Source organism: Rhinopithecus bieti, unplaced genomic scaffold (assembly GCF_001698545.2).
Source record: "Rhinopithecus bieti isolate Rb0 unplaced genomic scaffold, ASM169854v2 scaffold_2721, whole genome shotgun sequence".
Classification (NCBI taxonomy): domain Eukaryota; kingdom Metazoa; phylum Chordata; class Mammalia; order Primates; family Cercopithecidae; genus Rhinopithecus; species Rhinopithecus bieti.
Window position 1 is genome coordinate 428,981 of NW_016803895.1, and position 27,039 is coordinate 456,019.

General features: G+C 36.5%; 1 protein-coding gene across 1 annotated transcript in view; it reads right to left on the minus strand.

Annotated features, from left to right (window-relative positions):
- Nucleotides 1–2,157: 2,157 nt before the first annotated feature.
- Nucleotides 2,158–27,039, minus strand: part of LOC108519001 (copine-8-like) — a 262,053-nt gene continuing 237,171 nt past the window's right edge. Inside the window, 3 exon segments of the mRNA XM_017857756.1 lie at nt 2,158–4,014; nt 21,420–21,493; nt 26,693–26,750. Coding sequence (XP_017713245.1) covers nt 3,826–4,014; nt 21,420–21,493; nt 26,693–26,750 — 321 coding nt within the window. The 3' untranslated portion in view covers nt 2,158–3,825.

The following is a 27,039-nucleotide window of genomic DNA, read 5'->3' on the forward strand; positions in this document are numbered from 1 at the left end:
AAGGCAAGAAAATTTTCCCAGGAATTCTATAATACACTGTAAAAAGATAAACAAGATTAATGCAAAAAAAAAAAAAAAAATTCTCATGAGGACATTCATGTCTTATTCCTCTGAACTTTATTTGCTACAATACATTTGCCAAGGAATTGTATGTGAATCCTCTTTCAATTTAATTTTAGTATAAATATGGTAGGGAATATAAGTACAAAAAATGAAGGTGGAACTGTAAGCAGAGGTTATTTAAGAAATAATCTCTGTAATGCAGTGCTTCCCTACCTTTAAAGACACACATTAAAAATGGGAATGTTTGTTAAAATATCCTGAGGTTAGCCAATGAACATGATGGAAGCTGGGAGCTCCAATTACCCCAGGCACTATGCACCACCACAAGGTGTATACCTGTAGCCCATCTGGAAGGCATGACTTTGTAAATTGTCTGTTAACACACTGATGAGAAAGCTCTGCACAAGTGTGATTTTTTGCAAGTAGATTTCCATCTTTTCCATCTTCATAGGTAATACTCCACATGCACTCAAAGGAAACCTATTTGATCCTCAACTCAGCTGCTTATTTATCGGTAAATGTATGTGATTTGTGCTAATCACAAAAATTATTCTTTACTCTGAGTTTATGAAGAATCTGGCCACTGTCTCAATTACAGATATATGTAACACAAAGGCATCAAATAACTAAAATTCACACAAGCTGAAAGAAAAAGGTATGCTCTTCAGTAAAATATTTCACATTTCAGGTCTTCTAAGAAATAACGACATCCACCTCATCCTTGTGAGAGGTCTTTATTTCCTAAGTTGATGATGACACAGTAATAAAAAAAAAAAGTGTATGAGTCCATCTGTTATCTTCCCTGAGCCCGAAAAACAAAACAATCTATGCTCCAACCCTAATCCTGAATCCCCTCTCTTCCCACATTCACCACCACCAGAGTCATACCCACCTCTTCTTTTCTCTTGATATTCCATGTTGGAAGAGATAATTCAAAAAGTAGTAATTGAGTCATCCAATAGTCTTTAGTTGCAGTAATTTCACACTCTAGCTACACATTACAATAAACTGGGAAGCTTTTAAAATTTACCTATATCTAGGTGCCATTAAATACTATTCTATAAGGATGGAGAGACAAGATGCCCCAGATAAAGTAAAATAGTTTAGAAATAATCTGAGGCAATTAATATGCTAAAATGCAATACAAAGATGAGCTCATAGAAAGTACTGATTATTATTGTTAGCATTGAAGTTTTAAAGAACAAGGTTCAGAGGAGCTGGGGCTTGAGACAGAAAGTGCAAAGGATATCCTCAGGTAAAGACCAGAGGAGAGGGCCTGATGAAAGAACAGAGTATGAACACTATAGACGACTCCAGGTAAACTCAGAGTGGTTGTGGAAAAGGAATGAGGTAGGCCTGGTTAGTTTTAATATTCATTTGAGAAGCAATGGGAATTGGTATTACATAACTGGGCAAAATCAGATGATGCAGATACTTGAAAATAACACCAAGAGTTCATTCTGGAGTTCAAATGATAATTAGAGGCTTCCATTAGAGAGGAAGGAAATGAGAAAGATAGGACAGTGCCCAAAGTCTTTGGGGTTCTTGAGGGCACCAGTTGAAGACTGACTTCTGCAGCAGGTTTAATGACTTGAATCTATCACCCCTTCTCAATACATACCTTTCTTGTTGCTCATTCCTGTGTGAACATCCCTGATAACCAGCTTGTATGCACAACTATTACTATGCATTTGCCTTTATGGAACACGTCTCTGTGATTTCCTATTGCATAGCACCTAACAGCAACTAACAAAATTTAAGTTGTAACAAATATTTCCACAATGGTAATGAGCTCTTCTCTAGTTATATAGTCTTGGATACATCACTTAATCCCTCCAATCTTGGTTTACTACATTTTTGCAATGAAGACACAAGATTTAAGTGTTTTCTAATCTTATATATAGCATTAACATCACATAAGTTTCTGATTATCATTCTCAGCCATATAAATGATAACATTTGTAAAGAGAAACTGCTTCATTCCTGGCCATTTACTCCCACTAGGTTTGAGCAAACTATTATTTATACAAGGAATTGTATAACTTTTGTTTTCTCTGGACAGTTCAAAAAAATAACTGATGTTTGACAAGAAGAAAAGAATATTGATCTTATTTATTTTTGTTTTATGGGTTGATAAAGGTAAATTTAAAAATCTGCAGGTTATACACTGTACTGGCATAAATAAGATCAGTAAATGAAATCATCAAACTCTATTGTCATTCATACATGAAATGTACAAAAGTTATGATTTAAAGATTTTAATACATAATTAAAAATGGACAATTGAGTATTACATAGTTATGTAACATGGATACTGTTAGATATGTGGATGTATATATTCTTTCCAGTAAAATAGTTTCATGCTTATAAAAGTCACCCTAGGTCAACTTGGGACAAAGAAAACAATGTACAGTAGAAATAAACCAAGTATTAAATAGAATATATAGGTAAGGAAAAAATATTATAAAGCAGTTACTTTTTTACACACACACACACAATAAATACACTTTTCTATTATTTGAAGGCAATTCACAATCATTTCCAGGAATTCTGTGAGAATTTAAGGCCATTTGTTCTAAAGAAATGCTTTAATTTAGACACAACTTCACAAAACTGTAATTCTTGTAAAACTGTACATGCAAAACTCTTTACAATTATTCGTGGACAGGCAGGTCAGTATATAGGAGTAGGTTATTTCACAAATGTGTTGTGCACTAAGTCACAGAGTTGTATATATTTAACTGAGAATTTCACAAAAGACTTCCAGCCTGTGCACCTTGTGTGGCAACATGGAATGGTGATAACAAGAAATCCCAATCAAGAGAGCCAGTATCCCTTTGAATTAAAATATCTAGACAAGATATAATGGAATAAAAAGTTTAAAACATCTGCTACATGGTTCACAGTTAAATAGTCTTGGTTTCAGTCTTTCTAAATAGCATTATTATATCAGGATGCTACTTTTTACAAAGCATTTTCTGTGCATTTATAGATCACAATGTTTGACTTTTTCTAATTTCTACTTAGTGTTACAAAACACAAACCAACTGCGGTCTAAATTTAGAAACCAAACTCCATGAAAAGTGCATGTTCAACCAGGAGACACATCTGCCAGGCTTAGACTCCCATACTCAGCAAACATTGCTGAGAAACTGATTATTAAGCAGATGTAGTTTCTTAAGACAATCCAGTTACTGAGAAATAGAAAAGCATTTTTCCCTTCCCTTATTTGCAATTGTGTTTGTCCAGACAGTCATTCAAAGAGATATTGCTCTTGTGATTATAGCTATTGCAATTTAGAAGACAAAGGATTCAGTATTCAAAACTCTTATTCTTAAGAACGATTATAAAAGTATTGAAATTTAAAAAGTAGTAACATGTAAACATTGATACAGAGACTGCTTTCCTATACACATAGCAGTCGAAGACAATATTTGAGTTAAAACATAGTTTGTGCTTTTCCCAACAATACATTGGAAATTAGCTGTTTCTGTTAAAAAAAAAAAAAAAAAAGATTTAGAGAAGACATCTGTACTTTGCTTCAAGCATTTAAACAATTTTTCTGTTGCTCATGCAACAACCATATTTACAGTTTTGGTTTAGGAATAGATTTAATTTTGGATCCAGGAAAGCACATTAACCAGTACTGCTGAAACCAAACTGAGAAAAGTATCCCATTGCCTGGTTCATCATAGAGCACCAGGCACAAAGCATTAACTCAGCAGTTCTGATTTGTAGTGACATTAGCATTTCAGAGCGCAGTCATATTTGAGTCTGTAACACATGTGTAGGTGGGGTGTATGGGGGAGGCGCAGGTGATGGCTTGATTCCTCGGGCTCTCATATAGGAGAGAAACTGCTCAGGGATCTCAGCTAGGACGTCTTTCGCCAATCTAGCCATGCTCAATACGTGGTTTCCGCTTCTGTCAATATAATCCCTGAATGGCACAAACTAAAACAGAGATGAAAGAAAGTTACTTCACAGACTTTAGCAGGCTATGTAATAAACACAAAAAAATCAACACATGTACACATTTGGTCATAGGAAAATCAGGGAAACTGAGAGTAATGGAGAGATGGATAACAATTATACATTTTAAAAATATTCAATAGGCCAGGCACAGTGGCTCATGCCTGTAATCACAGCACTTTGGGAGGCCGAGGTGGGTGGATTACCTTAAGTCAGGAGTTCAAGACCAGCCTGGCCAACATGGTGAAACCCCGTCTCTACTAAAATACAAAAATTAGCTGGACATGGTGGCACACCCCTGTAATCCCAGTTACTTGGGAGGCTGAGGCAGGAGAATTGCTTGAGCCCGGAAGGCAGAGGTTGCAGTGAGCCAAGATCATGCCACTGCACTTCAGCCTGGCTGACAGAGTGAGACTCTGTCTCAAAAAAAAAAAAAAAAAAAAAAAAAAAAAAAAAAAAAAAAAAAATTCAATACACTACAAATAGCTGTAAGTGACTAAACTTACCTAATATATGCTTTATCTCAAAAGGAACACAATCGTTTTCTATATTTTTCCCCCAATAACTCATGTCACTTAGTCCTAATATGCTTATTATGTTGCCAAATGTCTTCTGCAGTTTTGGGTTCAATACCTAGCCTGAATCCCAACAGGATGGATCATTTAACCTCTTTGGGGCTTGGTTTCCTCTCAAGTGGAGTTAATACATGCCTAATTCAGCTTCCGATATAAAAATACTACCCAATTCTGGAAAAGAAACGAGTATTACCCAATTCAGGGTAAAATATAATAGTGTACATTGTTTAAAAAGTCCTAAACACATTAAAGTATTTTAATTATTGCTAACAACAAAAAAATCACATGGAATATGAATATAGAATTCACACAGCTCATATTAATAGAAAGCTGAAATATTCAGTACATTGAGTTTTGCATCATATGTTGATTTTTTAATATCTATTATTTGAGAAGACAGTAAAAATGATCTTGGCATAAGATTTGGGTATATTTCTTATTGAAATATCATCATTCTAACAACACATATTAGGTTGGAGCAAAAGTAATTGCGGTTTTGCAGTAAAGTGCGGTTTTGCAGTGGCAAAAACCACAATTACTTTTGCACCACCCTTAATAAAAATGATTACTATATCTTTATATATGTAATTATGTGACAGCCCTTATCAGCTCAACACCAAATGCTCCTGTAATAGATTGCCTGATTCCATTCTCATTTATAATGGTTACTTAAGTTAATAAACACTGTGCTGTTTGAGGGCATTAGTTCAATTTTCCCTTAGAGGCATAATGATGCTTGCCGCAACTTTGAAGTGATTGGAACTGTGAATGTTGTGGTAATTTAAAAGCACAGTAATTCTAGGTCTTCAGAGAAAAGGCAAAGTGAAGATATTTTAATATGTTGAACAATTTGAGTACAATATATAAAAATTTGAATTAAATCATTTTTTTCTCTGTCTGTATGAAGACAAAGAACAATCCTGGTCTCATGGCTGTAAAATACCTTTTACATTATTTTGAAAATAAAATAAGTTTGCTTTTTATTTAAAGTATTCATATGTTGCCTCTGGAAAACAAATCAAAGGCAGCATTTAAAATGGTCAGGTTGCTACAGGTAAACCAAGAAAAATTTTAAGAAATCAAAGATTAGGTATAATGCCTTTGATTCAGTGAAGGTATTCTCTTTTAAAAGAAGAAAATTATTCCTTTCTTTTTAAAATAAGACATTACAAGCAAGCACATGTATATGACTAAAATTTTACCTTATTTGTCTATACCCTATTTCCAGGAGGAAAGCTCAGAGCAGTTTTTAGAAATAGGTATTTAAAAGGTGACATATCTTTCTGCTACTAAGGGCAAGAAAGGCAGCTTGCTAAGGGTGCAGGGGAAAAAAAAAACACAATAAATGCGATCTTCACTTCAGAAGAGAATGAGGAGAATCAGAACTTTTGTGAAGTCTTTATTCCCTAGCTATGGACAAGATTTGACATTTTTAACAGAAAAAAATCAAAGCGGTATAAAAAAATAGAGGTTAATTTTCTCTCTGAAACTATAATTAGAAAAGAGAAAATAGGAATCAACATAGTTAGCGATTAATGAGAAAATATATCTAATTGTAACTATAATTTACTTCATTCTTATTCTAGAAGGTATAATGCTTTAAATGTTAACATTTAGTAATGTTGGTATGGTTAATATACATGAAGTGGTCTTTAGACTTTTTTTTTTTGAAGAGTTTTCTTTTTTGTTTTTTATAGAAAATGTATGTAGCTAATGCACACATTTCAGGGAAATGTTGGCAAGCAGCTGATGCTTCTCTGTGGAAAGGGAAGATCTCCCCTGCTTTTATCTTACCTTTACCTCAACTTTGGTCTCATATTTTTAATTCTTTACCTTGCTTCTGCATTACGGACATTAAACTCATTTAAGTTTTTACCTCCCTATTCTCAGAAACTTTGGAATTAGACTTCCCAGTTTCAAAGCCTGGTTCTGCTGCCTGTTGCCTGCATGATCTTGAGCAGGTTATTTTCTACTCTTTGCCTGTTTCTTCTAGAAAATAAAAACCAGATGGCTTCACTGCAAATTCTACCAAAGTTTTAGAGAACTAACATGAATTATACTCAAACTATTTTTTAAAATTGAAGGAAAGAAACTGGCCAGCAACCTAGCTTAAAAGATCCTCCATAATGGCCATGCAAGTCTATGCACAGATGGAAGAATAGACACTGCAGGAGCTGGTAAAGTATTTCTTTGGTGGTCAGGACCAAGCCTTTCAGGTCCATTCCAAGATGGGTGAATAGGAACAGCTCTGGTCTGCAGCTCCCAGTGTGATAGATGCAGAAGATGGGTGATTTCTGCATTTCCAACTGAGGTACCTGGCTTATCTCATTGGGACTGGTTGGACAGTGGGTGCAGCTCACAGAGGGCAAGCCAAAGCAGTGCGGGGCATCACCTCACCTGTGAAGTACAAGAGGTTGGGGGATTTCCCTTTCCTAACCAAGGGAAGCCATGACAGACTGTGACAGACTGTACCTGGAAAAAGGGGATACTTCTGCCCAAATACTGCACTTTTCCCACAGTCTTAGCAACTGGCAGACCAGCAGCTTCTCTCCTGTGCCTGGCTCAGTGAGTCCCATGCCCACGGAGCCTTGCTCACTGCTAGCACAGCAGTCTGAGATCAACCTACAAAGCTGCAGCCTGGCAGGGGGAGGGGCATCTGCCATTGCCGGGGCTTGAGTAGGTAAACAAAGCGGCTGGGAAGCTTGAACTAGGGGGAGCCCACCACAGCTCAGCAAAGCCTACCGCCTCTATAAACTCCATCTCTGTGGGCAGGGCACAGCTGAACAAAAGGCAGCAGAAAGTTTTGAAGACTTAAACAGCCCTGTCTGACAGCTCTGAAGAGAGGAGTGGTTCTCCCAGCATGGCATTTGAGCTCTGAGAATGGACAGACTGCCTCCTCAAGTGGGTTGCTGACCCCTTTGTAGCATAACTGGGAGACACCTCCCACTAGGAGCTGATAGACACCTCATACAGCTCAGTACCCCTCTGGGACGAAGCTCCCAGAGGAAGGATCAGACAGCAATATTTGCTGTTCTGCAATATTTGCTGTTCTGCAGCCTCCGCTGGTGATACCCAGCCAAACAGGGTCTGGAGTGGACCCCCAGCAAACTCCAACAGACCTACAGCTGAGGGATCTGTTAGAAAGAAAACTAACAAACAGAAAGGAATAGAATCAACATCAACAAAAAGGACATCCATACCAAAACCCCATCTGTAGGCCACCAACATCAAAGACCAAAGGTAGATAAAACCACAAAGATGGGAAGAAACCAGAGCAGAAAAGCTGAAAATTCTAAAAACCAGAGTGCCTCTTCTCCACCAAAGGATCACAGCTCTTTGCCAGCAATGGAACAAAGCTGGATGGAGAATGACTTTGATGAGTTGACAGAAGTAGGCTTCAGAAGCTCAGTAATAACAAACTTCCTCAAGTTAAAGGAGATGTTCTCACCCATCACAAGGAAGCTAAAAACCTTGAAAAAAGGTTAGACGAATGGCTAACTAGAATAAACAGCGTAGACAAGAACTTAAATGACCTGATGGAGCTGAAAACCATGGCACGAGAACTTTGTGATGCATGCACAAGCTTCAATAGCCGATTCAATCAAGTGGAAGAAAGGGTATCAGTGATTGATTGAAGATCAAATTAATGAAATAAAGCAAGAAGACAAGATTAGAGAAAAAAGAGTAAAAAGAAATGAACAAAGCCTCCAAGAAATACAGGACTATGTGAAAAGACCAAATCTACATTTGATGGGTGTACCTGAAAGTCATGGGGAGAATGGAACCAAGTTGGAAAACACTCTTCAGGATATGAATCATGAGAACTTCCCCAACCTAGCAAGGCAAACCAACATTCAAATTCAGGAAATACAGAGAACACCAAAAGGTACTCCTCGAGAAGAGCAACCCCAAGACACATAATTGTCAGATTCAGCAAGGTTGAAATGAAGGAAAAAATGTTAAGGGCAGCCAGAGAGAAAGGTTGGGTTACCCACAAAGGGAATTCCATTAGAGTAACAGTGGATCTCTCAGCAGAAACCGTACAAGCCAGAAGAGAGTGGGAGCCAATATTCAACATTCTTAAGGAAAAGACTTTTCAACCTAGAATTTCATATCCAGCCAAACTAAGCTTCATAAGTGAAGGAGAAATAAAATCCTTTACAGGCAAGCAAATGCTGATTGATTTTGTCACCACCAGGTCTGCCTTACAAGAGCTCCTGAAGGAAGCACTAAACATGGAAAGGAACAACCAGTACCAGCCACTGCAAAAACATGCCAAATTGTAAAGACCATCAATGCTATTAAGAAACTGCATCAATTAATGGGCAAAATAACCAGCTAACATCATAATGACAGATCAAATTCACACATAACAATATTAACCTTAAATGTAAATGGGCTAAATACCCCAATTAAAAGACACAGACTGGCAAACTGGATAGTAAAGATCCATCAGTATCCTATACTCAGGAGGACAATCTCACATGCAGAGACACACATAGGCTCAAAATGAAGGGATGGAGGAAGATTTACCAAGCAAATGGAAAGCAAAAAAAAACTGGAGGGGTTGCAATGCTAGTCTGATAAAACAGACTTTAAACCGACAAAGATCAAAAAAGACAAAGGCCATTACATAATGGTAAAGGGATCAATGCAACAAGAAGAGCTAACTAACCTAAATATATATGCACCCAATACAGGAGCACCCAGATTCATAAAGCAAGTCCTTAGAGACTACAAAGAGACTTAGACTCCCACACAATAATAATGGGAGACTTTAACACCCCACTGTCAATATTAGATCAACTAGACAGAAGGTTAACAAGGATATCCAGGATTTGAACTCAGCTCTGCACCAAGCATACCTAATAGACATCTACAGAACTCTCTACCCCAAATCAACAGAATATACATTCTTCTCAGCACCACATTGCACTTATTCTAAAATTGACCACATAATTGGAAGTAAAGCACTCCTCCCCAAATGTAAAAGAACAAAAATCACAACAAACTCTCTCTCAGACCACAGTGAAATCAAATTAGAACTCAGAATTAAGAAACTAATGCAAAACGGCACAACTACATGGAAACTGAACAATCTGCTCCTGAATGACTACTGAGTAAATAGCGAAATGAAGGCAGAAATAATGATGTTCTTTGAAACCAATGAGAACAAAGACACAATGTTCCAGAATTGCTGGGACACTTTTAAAGCAGTGTGTAGAGGGAAATTTATATAGCACTAAATGCCCACAACAGAAAGCAGGAAAGATCTAAAATCGACACCCTAATATCACAATTAAAAGAACTAGAGAAGCAAGAGCAAACACATTCAAAAGCTAGCAGAAGGCAGGAAATAACTAAGATCAGAACAGAAATGAAGGTGATAGAGACACAAAAAACCCTTCAGAAAAATCCGTGAATCCAGGAGCTGTTTTTTTTAAAAGCTCAACAAAATTGATAGACCACTAGCAAGACTAATAAAGAAGAAAAGTGAGAAGAATTAAATAGATGCAATAAAAAATGATAAAGGGGATATCACCACTGATCCTACTGAAATACAAACTACCATCAGAGAATACTATAAACACCTATATGCAAATAAACTAGAAAATCTAGAAGAAATGGATAAATTCCTTGACACATATACCCTCCCCCAAGACTAAACCAGGAAGAAGTTGAATCTCTGAATAAACCAGTAACAGACTCTGAAATTGAGGCAATAATTAATAGCCTACCAACCAAAAAAATCCGGGACCAGATGGATTCACAGCCAAATTCTACCAGAGGTACAAAGAAGAGCTGGTACCATTCCTTCTGAAACTATTCCAGTCAATAGAAAAAGAGGGAATCCTCCCTAACTAACTTTATGAGGTCAGCATCATCCTCTTACTAAAGCCTGGCAGAGACACAACAAAAAAAAGAGAATTTTAGACCAATATCCGTAATGAGTATCGATGTAAAAATTCTTGATAAAATACTGGCAAAGTGAATCCTGCAGCATATCAAAAAGCTTATCCACCATGATCTAATCTGCTTCATTCCTGGGATGCAAGGCTGGTTCAACATACACAAATCAATAAATGTAATACATCACATAAATAGAACCAATGACAAAAATCATACGATTATCTCAATAGATGCAGAAAAGGCCTTCGACAAAATTTAACAGCCCTTCATGCTAAAAACTCTCAATAAACTAGGTATTGATGGGACGGATCTACAAAATAATAAGAGCTATTTATGACAAACCACAGCAATATCATACTGAATGGGCAAAACTAGAAGCATTCCCTTTGAAAACCGGCACAAGACAAGGATGCCCTCTCTCACCATTCCTATTCAACATAGTGTTGGAAGTTCTGGCCAGGGCAATCAGGCAAGAGAAAGAAATAAAGGGTATTCAATTAGGAAAAGAGGAAGTCAAATTGTCCCTGTTTGCAGATGACATGACTGTATATTTAGAAAACCCCATTGTCTCAGCCCAAAATCTCCTTATGCTGATAAGCAACTTCAGCAAAGTCTCAGTATACAAAATCAACGTGCAAAAATCACAAATATTTCTAAATACCAATAACAGACAAACAGCCAGATCATGAGTGAATTCAATTCACAATGGCTACATATAAAATAAAATACCTAGGAATGCAACTTACATGGGATGCAAAGGACCTCTTCAAGGAGAACTACAAACCACTGCTCAATGACATAAGAGGACACAAACAAATGGAAGAACATTCCATGCTCATGGATAGGAAGAATCAATATCATGAAAATGGCCATACTGCCCAAGGTAATTTGTAGATTCAATGCCATCCCCATCAAGCTACCGATGATTGTCTTCACAGAACTGGAAAAAACTACTTTAAAGTTCATATGGAACCAAAAAAGAGCCCACATTGCCAAGACAATCCTAAGCCGAAAGAACAAAGCTGGAGGCATCACGCCACCTGACTTCCAACTATACTAGAAGGCTTCAGTAACCAAAGCAGCATGGTACTAGTACCAAAACAGAGCTATAGACCAATGGATCAGAACAGAGGCCTCAGAAACAACACTGCATATTCTCACTCATAGGTGGGAATTGAACAATGAGAACACTTGGACACAGGGTGGGGAACATCACACACCGGGGCCTGTGGGGGGCTCAGGGAGAGACAGCATTAAGAGAAATACCTAATATAAATGATGAGTTGATGGGTGCAGCAAAGCAACATGGCACATGTATACCTGTGTAACAAACCTGCATATTGTGTACATGTACCCTAGAATTTAATATAATAAAAATAAATAAGTAAATAAAATTGAAGGTGAATGAATTCTTCCAAATGTATTCCACAAGGCTAGAACTACCCTAATACCAAAAACCAGAAAGGACACAACAACAAAAAAAATCTACAGGTTAGTATTCCTGATAAATATAGATGCAAACATCTTGAACGAAATACTAGCAAACCAAATATGACAACACATCAAAAAGATTATACACCATGATTGAGTAGGATTTATCCCAGGAATGCAAGGATGGCTCAATGTGTGCAAATCAATAAATGTGACACATCATATGAACAGAATGAAAGAAAGAAAAAAAAACACAAAACACATGATCTCAATAGATGCAGAAAAAGCATTTGATAAAATACAACATCTCTTCAGGATAAAAATTATCTGTAAATTATGTGCAGAAGGAACATACCTCAACACAGTAAAGGCCAATATGACAAACCCACAGCTAATATCATAGTGAAAGGAAAAAAGTTGAAAACTTTTCCTCAAAGAACTGGAACAAGAGAAAGATGGCCATTTTCACCATCCTTATTCAACATGGCACTGGAAGTCCTAGCCAGATAAATTAGGCAACAGAAAGAAATGAACAGCATCTAAACTGGAAAGCAAGAGATTAAGTTATCCCTGTTTGCAGTTGACATGATTGGATACAAGGAAAACCCTGAGAATACCACAACACAACTGTCAGAAGTAATAAGTGAATTCAGAAAAGTTGTAAGATACAAAATCAACATACAAAAATCAGTGACCTTTTTTTTATACCAATAGCAAACTAGTTGAAAAAGAAATCAAGAAAGCAATCCCATTTATAATAGCCAAAAAAAAAAACTAGAAATAAGTTTAATCAAAGAGGTGAAAGCTCTCTACAATAAAAAACTATAAAACACTGATGAAAGAAATTTAGGAAGACACGTAAAAATACAAATTTCATGTTCATGGATTGGATTAATATTTTTAAATGACCATACTACCCAAAGCAATCTACAGATTTAAAGTAATACCTGTCAAAATGCCAAGACATTCTCTACAGAAATAGAAAAACACAATCCTAAAATTTGTGTGGTGCCACATAAGACTCCAAATAGCCAAAGCAATTCTGAGCCAGAAGAAGAAAGCTGAAGGTATCACATTACCAGACTTCAAAATATATTACATAGCCATAGAAACCAAAACAGGAAGGCACTGGCATAAAAACAGACACATAGACCAATGGAACAGAATAGAGAACTCAGAAATAAATCCACATATTTACAGCCAACTGATTTTTGCCAAATGCATTAAGAACATATACTGGGGAAAGAACACCCTTTCCATTAAATGGTGCTGGGATAACTGGATATCCACATGCAAAAGAATGAAAGTACACTCTTATCTATCACCATATAAAAATCAACTCAAAATGGGTTAAAGACCATAGTTTAGGATGGTCTTTGAATCTTTCATGTGGATAAATACCCAGTAGTGGAATTGCTGAAGCTTATGTAGTTCTGTTTTCCATAATGGTTGTAATAACTTACATTCCCACCAACAATGTATGAGTTATGAAACTATGAAACTACTAAACTATGAAACTACTACAAAAAAATCATAGGGGAAATGCATCAGGACATGAGCAGGCAAAAAATTGTATGAATAAAGCCTCCAAACTTAGGCAACAAAAGTAAAACTAGATAAATGGCATTATATTAAGCTAAAATCTTCTCAACAGCGAAGGAAGTAATCAAGAGAGTGAAGAGACAAACATTTTATTCATCTAATAAGGGACTAATATCCAGAATATACAATGAATTCAAACAATAGCAAAACAAAAAACAAACCAAAAACCCTCAAAGAATCTGATTTTAAAATGGGCAAGTGACCTAAATACATATTTCTCAAAAAAAGCCATACAAATGGCCAAAAGTAATGAGAAAATGCTGAAAAATCACTATTTATCAGGTAAATGCAAATCAAAACCACAGTGAAATATCATCTCATCCCAGTTAGAATGGCTATTACCAAAAAGACAAAAATGGCAAATATTGATAAGGATGTAGAGAAAAGGGAACTCATACATTGTTGGTGGGAATGTAAGTTATTACAACCATTATGGAAAACAGAACTACATAAGCTTCAGCAATTCCACTACTGGGTATTTATCCACATGAAAGGAAACCAGTATGTCAAATAAAGAGCTGCATTCCCATGTTTATTGCGGCATTATTCACAATAGCCAGGATATGATATTGACCTAAGTGTCCATTAACAGATGAATGGATAAGGAAAGTGTAGCATATATACACAATGAAATACTATTCCACCATAAAAAATGAAATTCTGTCATTTGTGGCAACATGGATAAGCCTGGAGGACATTATGTTAACTGAAATAAGCCCGGCATGGAAAAATAAATATATATGTTCTCCCTCATATGTGTAAGCTAAAAAAGTTGATCTCGTAGCAACAGAGAGTAGAACAGCGGTTACTATAGGCTGGGAAGGACAGGTCGGGAAAGAGGAGTAAGGAGACTGTGGTTCATGGATACAAAATTACAGCTAGATAGGAGGAATAAATTCTGTTGTTCTCTAGCCCTGTAGGGTTACCATAGTTAATGTTTATTTACTGCATATTTTTGAATAGCTAGAAAACAAAATTTTGAATGTCCCCGACCAAAAAAATAAATGTCTGAGATATGGGTATGCTATCCCTGATAGAATAATTACACATTGCATACATGTAATGAAATATCACATTATACCCTAGAAATATGTATAATTATATCAGTAAAATACAAAAGGATAATTACAGAATACCTATTTCATTGTTTTGTATTAAATAAGTTAAAACTTAGTGCTTAAACAGTAGCAGTTCAATTTGTAATATGTATTATATATGAAAGCCATCATTATAATTACTTTTCTATTCATTAACTTACACATTTATATAGTCAATATAAAGCAATTTTGAAAATAGTTTTCAATTTATATTCACATCAAACTTTAACGAAGATTATCAATTTTATCTCTTTCAAATTTGAATACAGTATCAGTTCATCTAAAACAGTAATTCCTGGCCTTTTTAAATTTTAAAACACTGTTGTTTCACTTTTTCAGCAAGTTCTACAGGATATGCAGATTTTTTTTAATTGAGGTAAATTGAATTTCACTTTTAAAATTTTATGACATTCTGGAACATCAAAGCTAAGGCTCATAATCATCACTCTTCTTAGAATACAAACAGTTCTACTCTTCTTTAAAACAGTTTATAAATAACAGGTAAAAAAGAAATCCTCAATTTCAACCTAGAATGGGAGTATACATCACATTTAGTTTAGGTTTGTTAGGTAAGCACAGAGTCGGATATTCCATTTGGATATTAGGGGGTACTGCCTACAGGTTGAGAACAACTGTCATAGAAGTCAGGGTTATCAAACAGGAGTATCCTTCATCCCACACTTATATCTGGAGTAGGATTAAAAAAAAAGTCACTAGCCTAAATTAAACCTTTTCCAAAGGGACATTTATTTCTTCAGTCATGTCACAAGGTACTTTATAAATGAGAGAAAAGACAATGACTTCAGAAATGTCCTATACTTCTTATTTCAGTTCTTAAAACTTTCATGGCAAAATTGCCCTCTTTCTTGAAAGACTGCTCATATCCTTTTATTTTTACAGGTTTCCACTCAACTTCTTAGGCCACTCTGTTTATTACCTCTATTAGTCCATCATTTCTGATCCCTGTACCTGGGAACCTCTTGTCCAAAATAATTCCCACACATTTGTGAATGCATGATGACCACATGGTAATTTGGACCCTTATAATATTTAGTTTAGAAGAATAAATCAATTTTTCTTTGTACTAATTTATCACATTCATATAAAGAATACCAATAAATGCATTTTATTCTATAGGAAGTATGGTATACTTGTTACTCTACATCGTTTTTCAGCACCCACCAGCATAAGGAAAATATTCCACATGGCTGCTCTAACTGCTTGCTTTGCCTATTCGTAAAAACAAGTTTGAATTAGTTTGGACAAATGGGCTTTTAGTTGCTGCTCTGCTCAGTTTTGCTGGATTGCTCGTACTGTGCAGAGCTCCATTAGTGATTTTCAAGTCTAAGCCCTCAAGGTTATTATTCTCCTTTTAATGGAAAATATGATTTAAATCTAATTTTTAAGGAAATGATAGGCCGGCCCAGCAGCTATATGCAGTCAGGGGTAATGGCACTGCATCATACACAATGGCCAATCCATAGCATAAACAAACAAATAGAAAGCCTTTATGTATATTGACTTAAGAAAATAAGTCACCTAAGTTTTAGACTAATAACCATCCTGCTTACTATTTATACTATAGTGACATGAAATTAAATAATGAGGCAATGAGACTTAATCACACATAAAACTTACTACCTTGTCATATGTTAGGGCACAGCTACTATGAAATAGTGACAAAAAATGCCTTCCCACTGGACTGCGCCAATGTACTGTACTGATAATCATTTATTGAACAACTGGTATTTGGGAGGTCTTCTGCTAGGAGATTTAGCACAATATGTCATTTAATATTCACAAGAATCTTATATACTTTGAATGCACATAAGAAGAAACTGAAAGAAAGTTTAGTGAACTTATCCAGGATCAGCTCTGAGTATGTCAGAATCACTATTTGAACTCAAATGGATCTGACTTGAATTCATTAGCCACTTCGGTAATATAAAAAGGGTAATAGATCTTAATAATTTTCATTAAAATTTTGTCTTTTAGGACAGTGCATTATAATAGGAGTAACACCGGTTTTAGAACCAGAACACTCTTGGAAATCTGGATCTACCAACTTATGACCTAAATAACTTTTGTTCTGGGACTGGCTTCGGTTTTCTTATCTGTAAATAACTTTAAGACAAACAATGACCGGTATTTTTAGCAAGATACAAAGTAATATGGGGACAAAGTGAAAATTCATCCAGGTGTGGCGAGTGAGGTCTTCGGAGAGGGCTGTGTGACAGGCTCTATGTTGAGAAATTTCAAAGTATAGGATTTCAATCAGCACAGATGAGGAGGAAGAGTATTCCAGGTAAAATGACAAGTGAAAATAAAAGCAAGAACCACGGAAATGTGTGATGTGAAGTTAGTTTATTAAGATAAAGTACAGTGTGTTTGTCTGTTTGTGTGTATTTAGCTAAAGAAGAGCCTGAAGGCCAGGCGCGGTGGCTCACGCCTGTAATCCCAGCACTTTGGGAGGCCGAGGCGGGTGGATCACGAGGTCAGGAGATCGAGACCACGGTGAAACCCCGTCTCTACTAAAAATACAAAAAAATTAGCTGGGCGAGGTGGCGGGCGCCTGTAGTCCCAGCTACTCCCGAGGCTGAGGCAGGAGAATGGCGTGAACCCGGGAGGCGGAGGTTGCAGTGAGCCGAGATCGCGCCACTGCACGATCTGTCTGCCTGGGCGACAGAGCGAGACTCCGTCTCAAAAAAAAAAAAAAAAAAAGAGCCTGAAATCAGGTCACGGATAATCTTAAATGCCATGTTTAGGTGTTAGAATCAAAATTATATAGAATACATGTTAAGTTTAGAATCAGACATTTTAGGATTAAATCCTGGTCATTAGCTGGGTGACTGTGGACAAGAGGAATTGAGCTAGCTTCATGTCCTTTTTTTGTACAATGCAATAATCAAAGTACCTGTCACATAAAGTAAATTAAGGACTGAGTGATATAATGCTATAGCTCTTAGCCTGCCTAGCACATGAAACACTTAATAAAGGGTTAAATATCATTATATGAAAAGGAAGGTATTTAATATTTACTATAATAATAAAACCCCATCTACTACCCCCAATTTTCTGCTGAACCTCAGCTACATACTATTATTTGCCACCTTAGGGTTTTCTTTATCCACTTGAGAAATCTGGAATTTCAACTGCGTTGTGTGTATAAACTGGATTCACTTCAAACAGTGAGAAATGGAAAGCAGAAATAGACCCTATTATCTGATAATATTTTAGAGAATTGGTTTACAGTTTTTTTCTGACCATGGGAAGACTGAAAATATTATCCTGCATGTACACTTGCAACCCCACTATTCTAAATATTCAAGAGTGTTTCTCTCCTTTAAAATAATTTGCTTTAAAAATGTTTTAGTGACTGGTAGAACCTGGAAAACTCTGATGGTAGAATGTTTAGCCTTATTCAAGGTGAGAGAGGAGGTGCCAATTCTTTTACACAATGTGAATGTAAATGATCAATGTGATATGTAAAGTACCAACCACCACTTAGAAACTTCTCCATGAAAGTAGAAAAGAGTACATTGAATCTCTAAGTCAATGCAGGAATGTAAGTCAAGATGCCACTGTCATTAAGGGTGCCACTAATTTCCTAGGGACATTTTAATTTATTGTTCAGTAAATGTTAAGACTTCACTATTCTTCAGTTCAACTTTACATGGCAGAATCCCGTGAGTGTTCACCTGTATCCCCAGGTGTGTTCAAAATCTTTGGGATCCCAGTGTTACTTTATGGTGATAGAAGTCAGAATCCTTCAGTTTTTTTTTTTTTTTTTTTTTTTTTTTTTTTTTTTTTTTTTTTTTTTTCATTTTTGAGACGGAGTTTCGCTCTTGTTATCCAGGCTGGAGTGAAATGGTATGATCTTGGCTCACTGCAATGTCCGCCTCCTGGGTTCAAGCAATTCTCTTGCCTCAACCTCCCAAGTAACTGAGATTACATGCGCCCATCACCACACCCAGGTAATTTTTTGTATTTTTAGTAGAGACGGGGTTTCACCATGTTGGCCAGGCAGGTCTTGAACTCCTGACCTCAAGCGATCCTCCCGCCTTGGCCTCCCAAAATGCTGGGATTACAGGCGTGAGGCACCGCACCCGGTCGGATTCTGACTTTCAAGAAGCAAAAACTTATATAATTATACTAATATGTACCTACGCTATTGGTAAGTAACAAAGTATTTTATGTCTGTTACTTCCTTTGAGACTCATGACATCAAGGGAGGAGCAAAGATGAAAGAATTTTGAGTCTACCAATAATGAAACAAAGACAGAGAAATTATTTTTACTTGTTCAAGACCAGAGTGACAAAAGTATAGTTTCACAGATCATCGGTGACCTATCTCGATATTCTGTTCAATGTAATATAGCTATTGATTGATTAGTTTCATGATCAAGGACAATTTTTATTAATGCAAATAGGTTGTCACTAACATAACCTACTGGCCTTCTTAAAAGGAACCTTAATCATGTGAGCAATCTTAGCTATTTCCTAATGAAGAAAGTAATACCACGCTTCTCTTAAGCATCATTTAAATGGAACTATGAGATATGAGGTTGCCTCTGCTAACTTAGTAAAAACGCATTAGGACAGCAACATAACACATTCTAAACACTTCAAATTCATACTTCCATGCAGTAATTCGATTTTTTGGAAACTGAAAGGATATTATAGAGAGATTTTAAATAAAGTGTAATTACTTAGACCTTTAACTATGCTGATGAGGTTAAGGTGAATAATCATGTGTCTAATTATGAAAAAAACACATAATGGGCCAGGCGCAGTGGCTCACACTTGTAATCCCAGCACTTTGGGAGGCCGAGGCAGGTGGATCATAAGGTCAGGAGATGGAGACCATCCTGGCTAAAATGGCGAAACTCCATCTCTACTAAAACAACACACACAAAAATTAGCCGGGCATGGTGGCGGGCACCTGTAGTCCCAGCTACTCAAGAGGCTGAGGCAGGAGAATGGTGTGAACCCAGGAGGCGGAGCTTGCAGTGAGCTGAGATTGCACCACTGCACTCCAGCCTGGGTGACAGAGCGAGAGCAAGACTCTGTCTCAAAAAAAATAAAATAAAATAAAAAATAAAAACACATAATGAGCTTCTTAAGCAAATGACAATATCACCAAGTTCCTTTTCTCAGCTTCTCTTAACCTAATCATTTATGTGAATGTGATTTTACTGTTTACTGTATCAAGTACTTTAGGTTGAAAAGCGTACATCATATTCCAGTTATCTTTTTTAAAAAACTATTTTAGCAGAAGTTTTTATTTAAAATTTAATTTTGCTGGCTAATGAATAATAATTATTTTGAATCTTTATCAACATTACTCTTTATATTATCATACTAAGAGATTACTTTATATTATTATTTCCTCAAATTATTTCAAGTATTTTTTGTTGTTCTTTTGTCTAAAAGTTCTATTTCAGGAATGTATTTCATATGCATGATTTCACTTAATCTTCACAATTCTATTTATTCCCCAGAACACTGAAATCTAGAAAGCTTATCCAAGTTATCATAGTGGAAAAGTCAGAATTAGAACCAAATTCTGTATGATGATCCCTGATAGAGCAGGAGCACAGTCATCTCAGACAAACACGGCCACTGTTAAGTTTCAGCTCCCTTTCTAGCCTCATGCATTTTAAGGAAATTACTTCTCTTCTAACTACAAGCAGCCACAAAGAGCAGACAATAAAACACAGATAAGACAGCTTGGGCACAGAGGGAGGTGGGAGGAAAAGTCTCTCAGGTAACTGCCAAACTTTACCCTTATACAATGGGCCCAGTAGAACAGTGGGCCTTAGTAAGCACATTCCTTTCCCTTCAGGTGCGCTAAGATGGGGAAGCTAAATGCAGACTCGGAAGGATATGCCTGAAGTTGCAGAAAAGATGTATGGGAGCAGACACACAATTCTCCCTCCCAGATAAGCACAACAAAGAGACACAGAAGCAATCCAAGCCTCTGATAAACTCTCCCACCCTGAATCCTTAAAAACTCTTGGTCTGTAAGAGAGTGTGGCTTCTGAACTAATTCAGTCAAAAATCCCTCCCAGGTTTGAAATAAACCTGTTGACTGTCGAGCCACCCTTTGTGTTTCTCTCCTCTTTCTTCAATTCTTACAATCACAAATTATTTTCTATTAATGACTGTATTATGGGTGAATATATATGTTAATATTTAGGAAATAATATTAAAGTTCATTGTTTGCTCCCTTAAAATTTTGATACCATGTGCTTAAATGGTACTGAGACCTTCTTCCTTTTCCTATCCAAAAAGATATACTTCACAGCTTGTTTTCCATTCTGCCATCCTAAAAAATATGGAAATTTTATGCAACTATTTAGTTGAATTAACACCTTGCTTTCAATTATAAATTTTAATTGCATTTAATTACTGATTGTTTATATTCACTTCCAGAATAATAGGCTTTAGTTATGTATTTTTCTCAATTCTAGCCTTTTCTATATGTAGATATACTTTTTTTATATATGACATATTTTAGGATCTGTTTCCTTATTTTTTCTTAACCATAATCTATGAGGGAAGTATGAAAATACATACAAAGTTTTGGTACATTTTACTAAATTTATTTATTCTGAGTATCTACCAGATTAAAATATATTTAGTTTTTGTTGAGACTAATAAATAGAAAAGCATCATTAAAAAACTGTTATATTTCTAGCTTCTAATTTTGTTAAAATATCCCAGTGATGTTTTCTAGCAATAGTAAAGTAGGAAAAGATTTATTTCTTACCTGTACAATGTCTCTTTCAGCATATTTTCCTCTAGAGGAGACTCTTACATCATCTCCATCCAATTCAACCATTGCTTTAAGAGAAAATATGATCATTTATTCAGTACATTTCAGCCAAATACTAAAACAATGTGGACAGTAAGGAAATCAAGATGTATGAAGTAGCAAAATGTCCTATGAAAAGAAAGAAAGCATGTTGATCCCTTCAGGTCTTCATTCATTTCTCACACAAAACTTGACTAAGTGTGCATTTTACAGACAAATAAAGTGAGCCAAGATCTTGTGTGACTCTTTGAAAGGTGAGCAGAGCCAGTCATTGCGAAACTGTTTGAGTCTCTCTCTCCATTCTACCAGTTCTAAACTTCGGGTTATATAGTTACATGACTGAGCAAGTGATGTTAATCCATCAAATTTTAATTTTTCTTTCTAATTTAAGAAGCTTGGCCTTAATCATCATAGAATTTTCAATTACAAGTTGAACTTTATTTTTACTGAAACTACGGCAAAGTCATACACATACACATACACACAACACACATGCACAAACACATACTGCCCAATTTTTACTTTACAAACAGATTTAAAAACAGAGGCATTTTCTCTGCTCTTATACTGATTGGATAAAGTATGATTTTTCTGAAGTACAATTTTTTTGTTGATTAAGAAATAATTTTGACATTTCCTAGATCAGCTGGTATTTGGAAGTGCTGCGATATAATGGGACAGCTGGTGATACAGTAATGCCATGCTGCAATTAAGAATATTTTCTAGGGTTTATTAAGTTTTCAGTGAGAATTCTCTAAATAATTAATTACATGAGGAATGCTAATTTGTGCTTGTATAATTCTATTACTGTTATTTCATTTTGTATACATATGACATTCACCAGACTCCAGAGAGCCACTTACAATTATAATTTTGGCCTCATCACCTCTCTACCCGACTCCAATACTGCTCAGTCAGCATACAATCCTCACTTCTTTACTCTTTTCTTTGGTGCTTAGATAATGTATTTGGGTTAAAAACATTCTTTTCAATTTTACCTTTCTACACATGTTCATGAGTCAATGCTTGGGCTGAAACACTGCGAGTATGCAAATGAACAGAGAGCTACTGTTCAATAATTTGTCAAGGTGTACAATATATATCATAATTATGTAAAATCTATATTATCAATAATAAGATAATTACCCCAATGCAAAAGACATGTTTTAATCTCCATTACTTCTTGGATATGTAAATGTAACTTATTATGTTCAAATATTTTCAGTGATTAATTCTTTTTATATCTAAATTTGCTTTTACAATTTTCACATTACTTTGCACCAATGGTAACATCCAGTGGTCACAAACACTTCTCCATTATTCTTTAACATGTTAATAATTTACAACAATTACCCTATACTCATGCTAAAATGGGAAACAAGGATTAGATGATGATCTAAGTCTCACTTTCTACAATCCTCTACAATCCCCATTGGTCTTTGTTTCATTCCAATTAATGAAGAAAAGGACAGTCATTTAGGCAATACTGTATTAGCATGAGGTCCTATAAAATATTTCCCACTTTTCAGCATGTCCCTTGGTTTAAAACACTGTAGACAGCAACAAGTGGAGGCTATATATTTTTTTTTTTTTTTGAGACGGAGTCTTGCTCTGTCACCCAGGCTGGAGCGCAGTGGCTGGATCTCAGCTCACTGCAAGCTCCGCCTCCCGGGCTTACGCCATTCTCCTGCCTCAGCCTCCCAAGTAGCTGGGACTACAGGCGCCTGCCTCGTCGCCCGGCTAGTTTTTTGTATTTTAAGTAGAGACAGGGTTTCACCGTATTAGCCAGGATGGTCTCGATCTCCTGATCTCGTGATCCGCCCGTCTCGGCCTCCCAAAGTGCTGGGATTACAGGCTTGAGCCACCGCGCCCGGCCGAGGCTATACTTTTGAGAGAAACAAGAGAGATGGTGTGTAAGTGGTGGAGGGGTCAGGTCTACTCTTCAGGTTTGCAGACCATCTGGTCCTCAAGCAGGTGGAGATTATGAACCCCAGTCTCCCACCATTACCTCTTCCTGGAAAGGTGTATGAGACAGCTCTGCATTTCTTTCTACCCATGGGAGACACAATGAAGTTAGAAACCCTTTTATTTATCCCCTTCGTCTAACTTGAATCAAAGCAGATAGCCAGATGCTGCTTTAATTTGACTTTTTGGCTGCCTTTTAAGTATAAAGAAATCTTGCTTTGAGAAATCTTTCTTCACAATAAAGTTTCTTTTTTTAGGAGTGAAAAAGAGTCACTGGGGAAATTTATGTAGATAGTTTTCAAACCGTCTTATCAAAATACAGAGTTAAATTTAAATACTCAATCTAACAGTTTATTCTTCTTTCGTCTACCTTCAAAGGACAGATGGCAAAATATTGTATTTCTTGCCCATGCAAACAATGTCTGTCAGGTTAAAAAATGTGTAGATGTTGGATTTATGTGGTTAGCTGACGAAATCTGTCATATGGTTTGGCTCTGTGTCCCTACCCCAATCTCATGTCAAATTGTAATTCCCATTCTCATTGAGGGAGGGACCTGTAATCCCCACATGTAGAGGGAGAGAAGTGACTGGATTATGGGGGTGGTTCCCCCATGCTGTTCTTGTGATAGTGAATGAATTCTCACAACATCTTATGGTTTTATAAATAGCCTTCTTTCCTGCCCTCTCACATGCTCTCTCTCTCCTGCTACCATGTAGGATGTGCCTGTTTCCCCTTCCACTGTGATTCTAAGTTTTCTGAGGCCTACCCAGCCATGTGGAACTGTGAGTCAATTAAACCTCTTTCCTTTATAAATTACCCAGTCTCGGGTATTTCTTTATAGCAGCGTGAAAACGGACTAATACAATTTGCGAGTTGGATTTCGGTCAGTCAGTTCATATCTGTGATATATACACTTACTCTAGAGTAGATTTGGAAGTGCCATGAGAGGCTCCTCTGATAGGAGAGCAACAATTTGACTAGTCAGAGATTTTTCTATATTAAACATGAGTCTAATATAGAAACTTTTTTTTTTAGCCAGGAAGAGATGTGTTTTGAAAGGAAAAAAAGAAAAATACTTCAGAGAAGCATCTATTGTCTCCTAGAAGAATAATCTACTTTTCTAGTACTGGGCCCGAAGTTTTTCTATCCCATTAAAACTTCCATCATGGTGAAAACAGAAACCAGGTGTTACAGGAGCCTAATTCCCTGTTCCCATGTTTCCAGAGGAAAATTTCACTTTAACTTCTGGGAAGGCAACTTCCCTTTTCATCTACAATCTTCATTTACCTTTCTGCATGGAAAGAGGAATAGGATTACTAAGATTAGAAGAAATAACTGAGCTTGAATCACTCTCATTTGGAGCAGCACCATCCCGAGGATAAGTATAATTTCTCTCGGTGGCATGCTTAATAGGCAAAACTCTGCCTTTTTCCATAAGGAGAAGTCCTGGAGATAAGAATGAGATAATTTAATCTTGGGGGTGGGGAGGGGGAAGTAATGGGAATGTGATTATTCACAGGTTAACCGAAGTTCTCAAATTCTGCATTGCTAGTAATAAGACTGATAGAGTGATCAGAATGATTCTTGAATATATATTTTTTTCAGTTAGTTCAGGACCTCAGAGAAAGAAATGATGAATTACCATACCTTAAAACCCTAACAAATTTGCTGGGAACTAAAGAAACAAAGAAAATAAATAGCTGTGGCTATTGGATAAGGACAGTAGCCAAAAGGCTGTGTCTGCTGCTCTGTATAGAAATATATTACCAGAAATATATACCGGGAAGGGTCAGTGGCTTTGCATTTATGAATCAGGTGTGGGGGCTCTCAAAGCAAAAGAACTGATTGAGGTTTACCATCTCTGAGGTCATATGCCTAATGGTGGACTTCCACAGGAGTCTGAGAGACCTGAGATTTACCCATGAAAGATACATCCTTCAAAGGCAAAAGCAAATAGTAGTCAAAGAAGAAAGCATGAGTTATTTTAGCCAATTGGTGAAGTTTGTGAATCACAGTCTATCATTAATTAATGCAGATTATCAAGTGTGCAAAGCATGGACAGGAAAGATGTCTTAGCCTTCCTGTCTCCAGAGAGGTATCTGAAATTCATGTCTGAAGTACAACTCAAGTAGATGCTAATAGAGATAGAGAAAATATCAGCAGAAGCAGTGTCAGTGAGGGATAAATGACTTGCTTTCGAAACTGTAAGTTTATAATGCTAGAAAGGATGACCAGCCAAGATTAGAATTTAGGGACTCCAGGGTCAGCAATACAACTTGCCTGTGGTGCTTTACCTGAGACTGACAGCTCTGTGTTATCCTCATGGAGGAGGGACTGATCATTAAATAAGAATCACCCCAGTGGTAATTACACTCTAGTTAGCCGCCTATGTGCCTAAGTTAACCAGTAACTTATCAAAGATTGTTTCAATAATTCTAAAACCATTCTCATTTCCAAAGCCTCAAGCTAAATAAGCTGCCATTGTTAATATAAAACACCTGAACCAAGTGAATATTATGTGTCTGCGTACTTGCTGTCTGGCTCAGAGTTCTCTTAAAGGAATTTATCAGATGACTAGGAACATTTACCCAGACCACTTGTTAACACAAGCATTTGTCCCTTAATGGGCATTTGAACAAGGCTTGAGCCTAAATGAAAAACTACCCAGCATGCCAATTTAGCACAATTATGTAAAGTCTCATTAAATTTCAGCTGGTCAGCTCCATTTTCATTTTACTTTGCTCTTTCATATGACACAACTTCTTTATTTATAAGACTAATGTCTATCAACTAGCTAGAGCCTGAAAACCCATTAAATTAGCATATTATGCTTATGTTAACATTTCTTTTCACAACCTAATGATTTATTAATTTAGCACTCATCTTTAAAGGGTTTTAGTGAACCCAGAGTGTGTTTTGCCTTGGGAACAAAAACTCAATTTATCTCTCTGTCAGTCTTAGGAAATATTATTTTGAGGTATAAACCATCTCTAATGAAACGGAAAGCTACATGTTGAAATAATCTATAAACTAGAGAGATAATATCCTAGTCAAAAGACAGGATCTTTTAATTGGCACACCTGAATAGACATCATCATGAGCTATCTATGTATATGTCTAATTATGGACACATGAACATTATATATAAACCCAAATACACAGTCACATCCTTCTACAGAGACAAGAATGGCAGAAACCTAAGAGCATGTTACATCAGATTAAATGAATTCCCAAGGAATATTATTGAAATTTTACTACTCACCATCAAATTCTGCTGGTCCAACACCTACTATAATTATTGACATTGGAAGTTTTGAGGCCTTCAAAGAGAAAACACAATTAGGTTTCAATTAAAAAACTGAGTTCTTAAGAAAATAATGAAAGACCAGGCATCATATCTCACACTTGAAATCCCAGCACATTGGGAAGCCAAAGAAGGAGTATTGCTTGAGGCTAGGAGTTTGAGACCAGCCTGGGCAACATCGTGAGACCCCATCTACACCAAAAAATAATTAGCCAGGTGTGGTGGTGTGTGCCTGAAGTCCTAGCTACTTGGAAGTCTGAGGGGGGTGGATCACCTGGGCCTAGGAGTTCAAGGCTGCAGTGAGC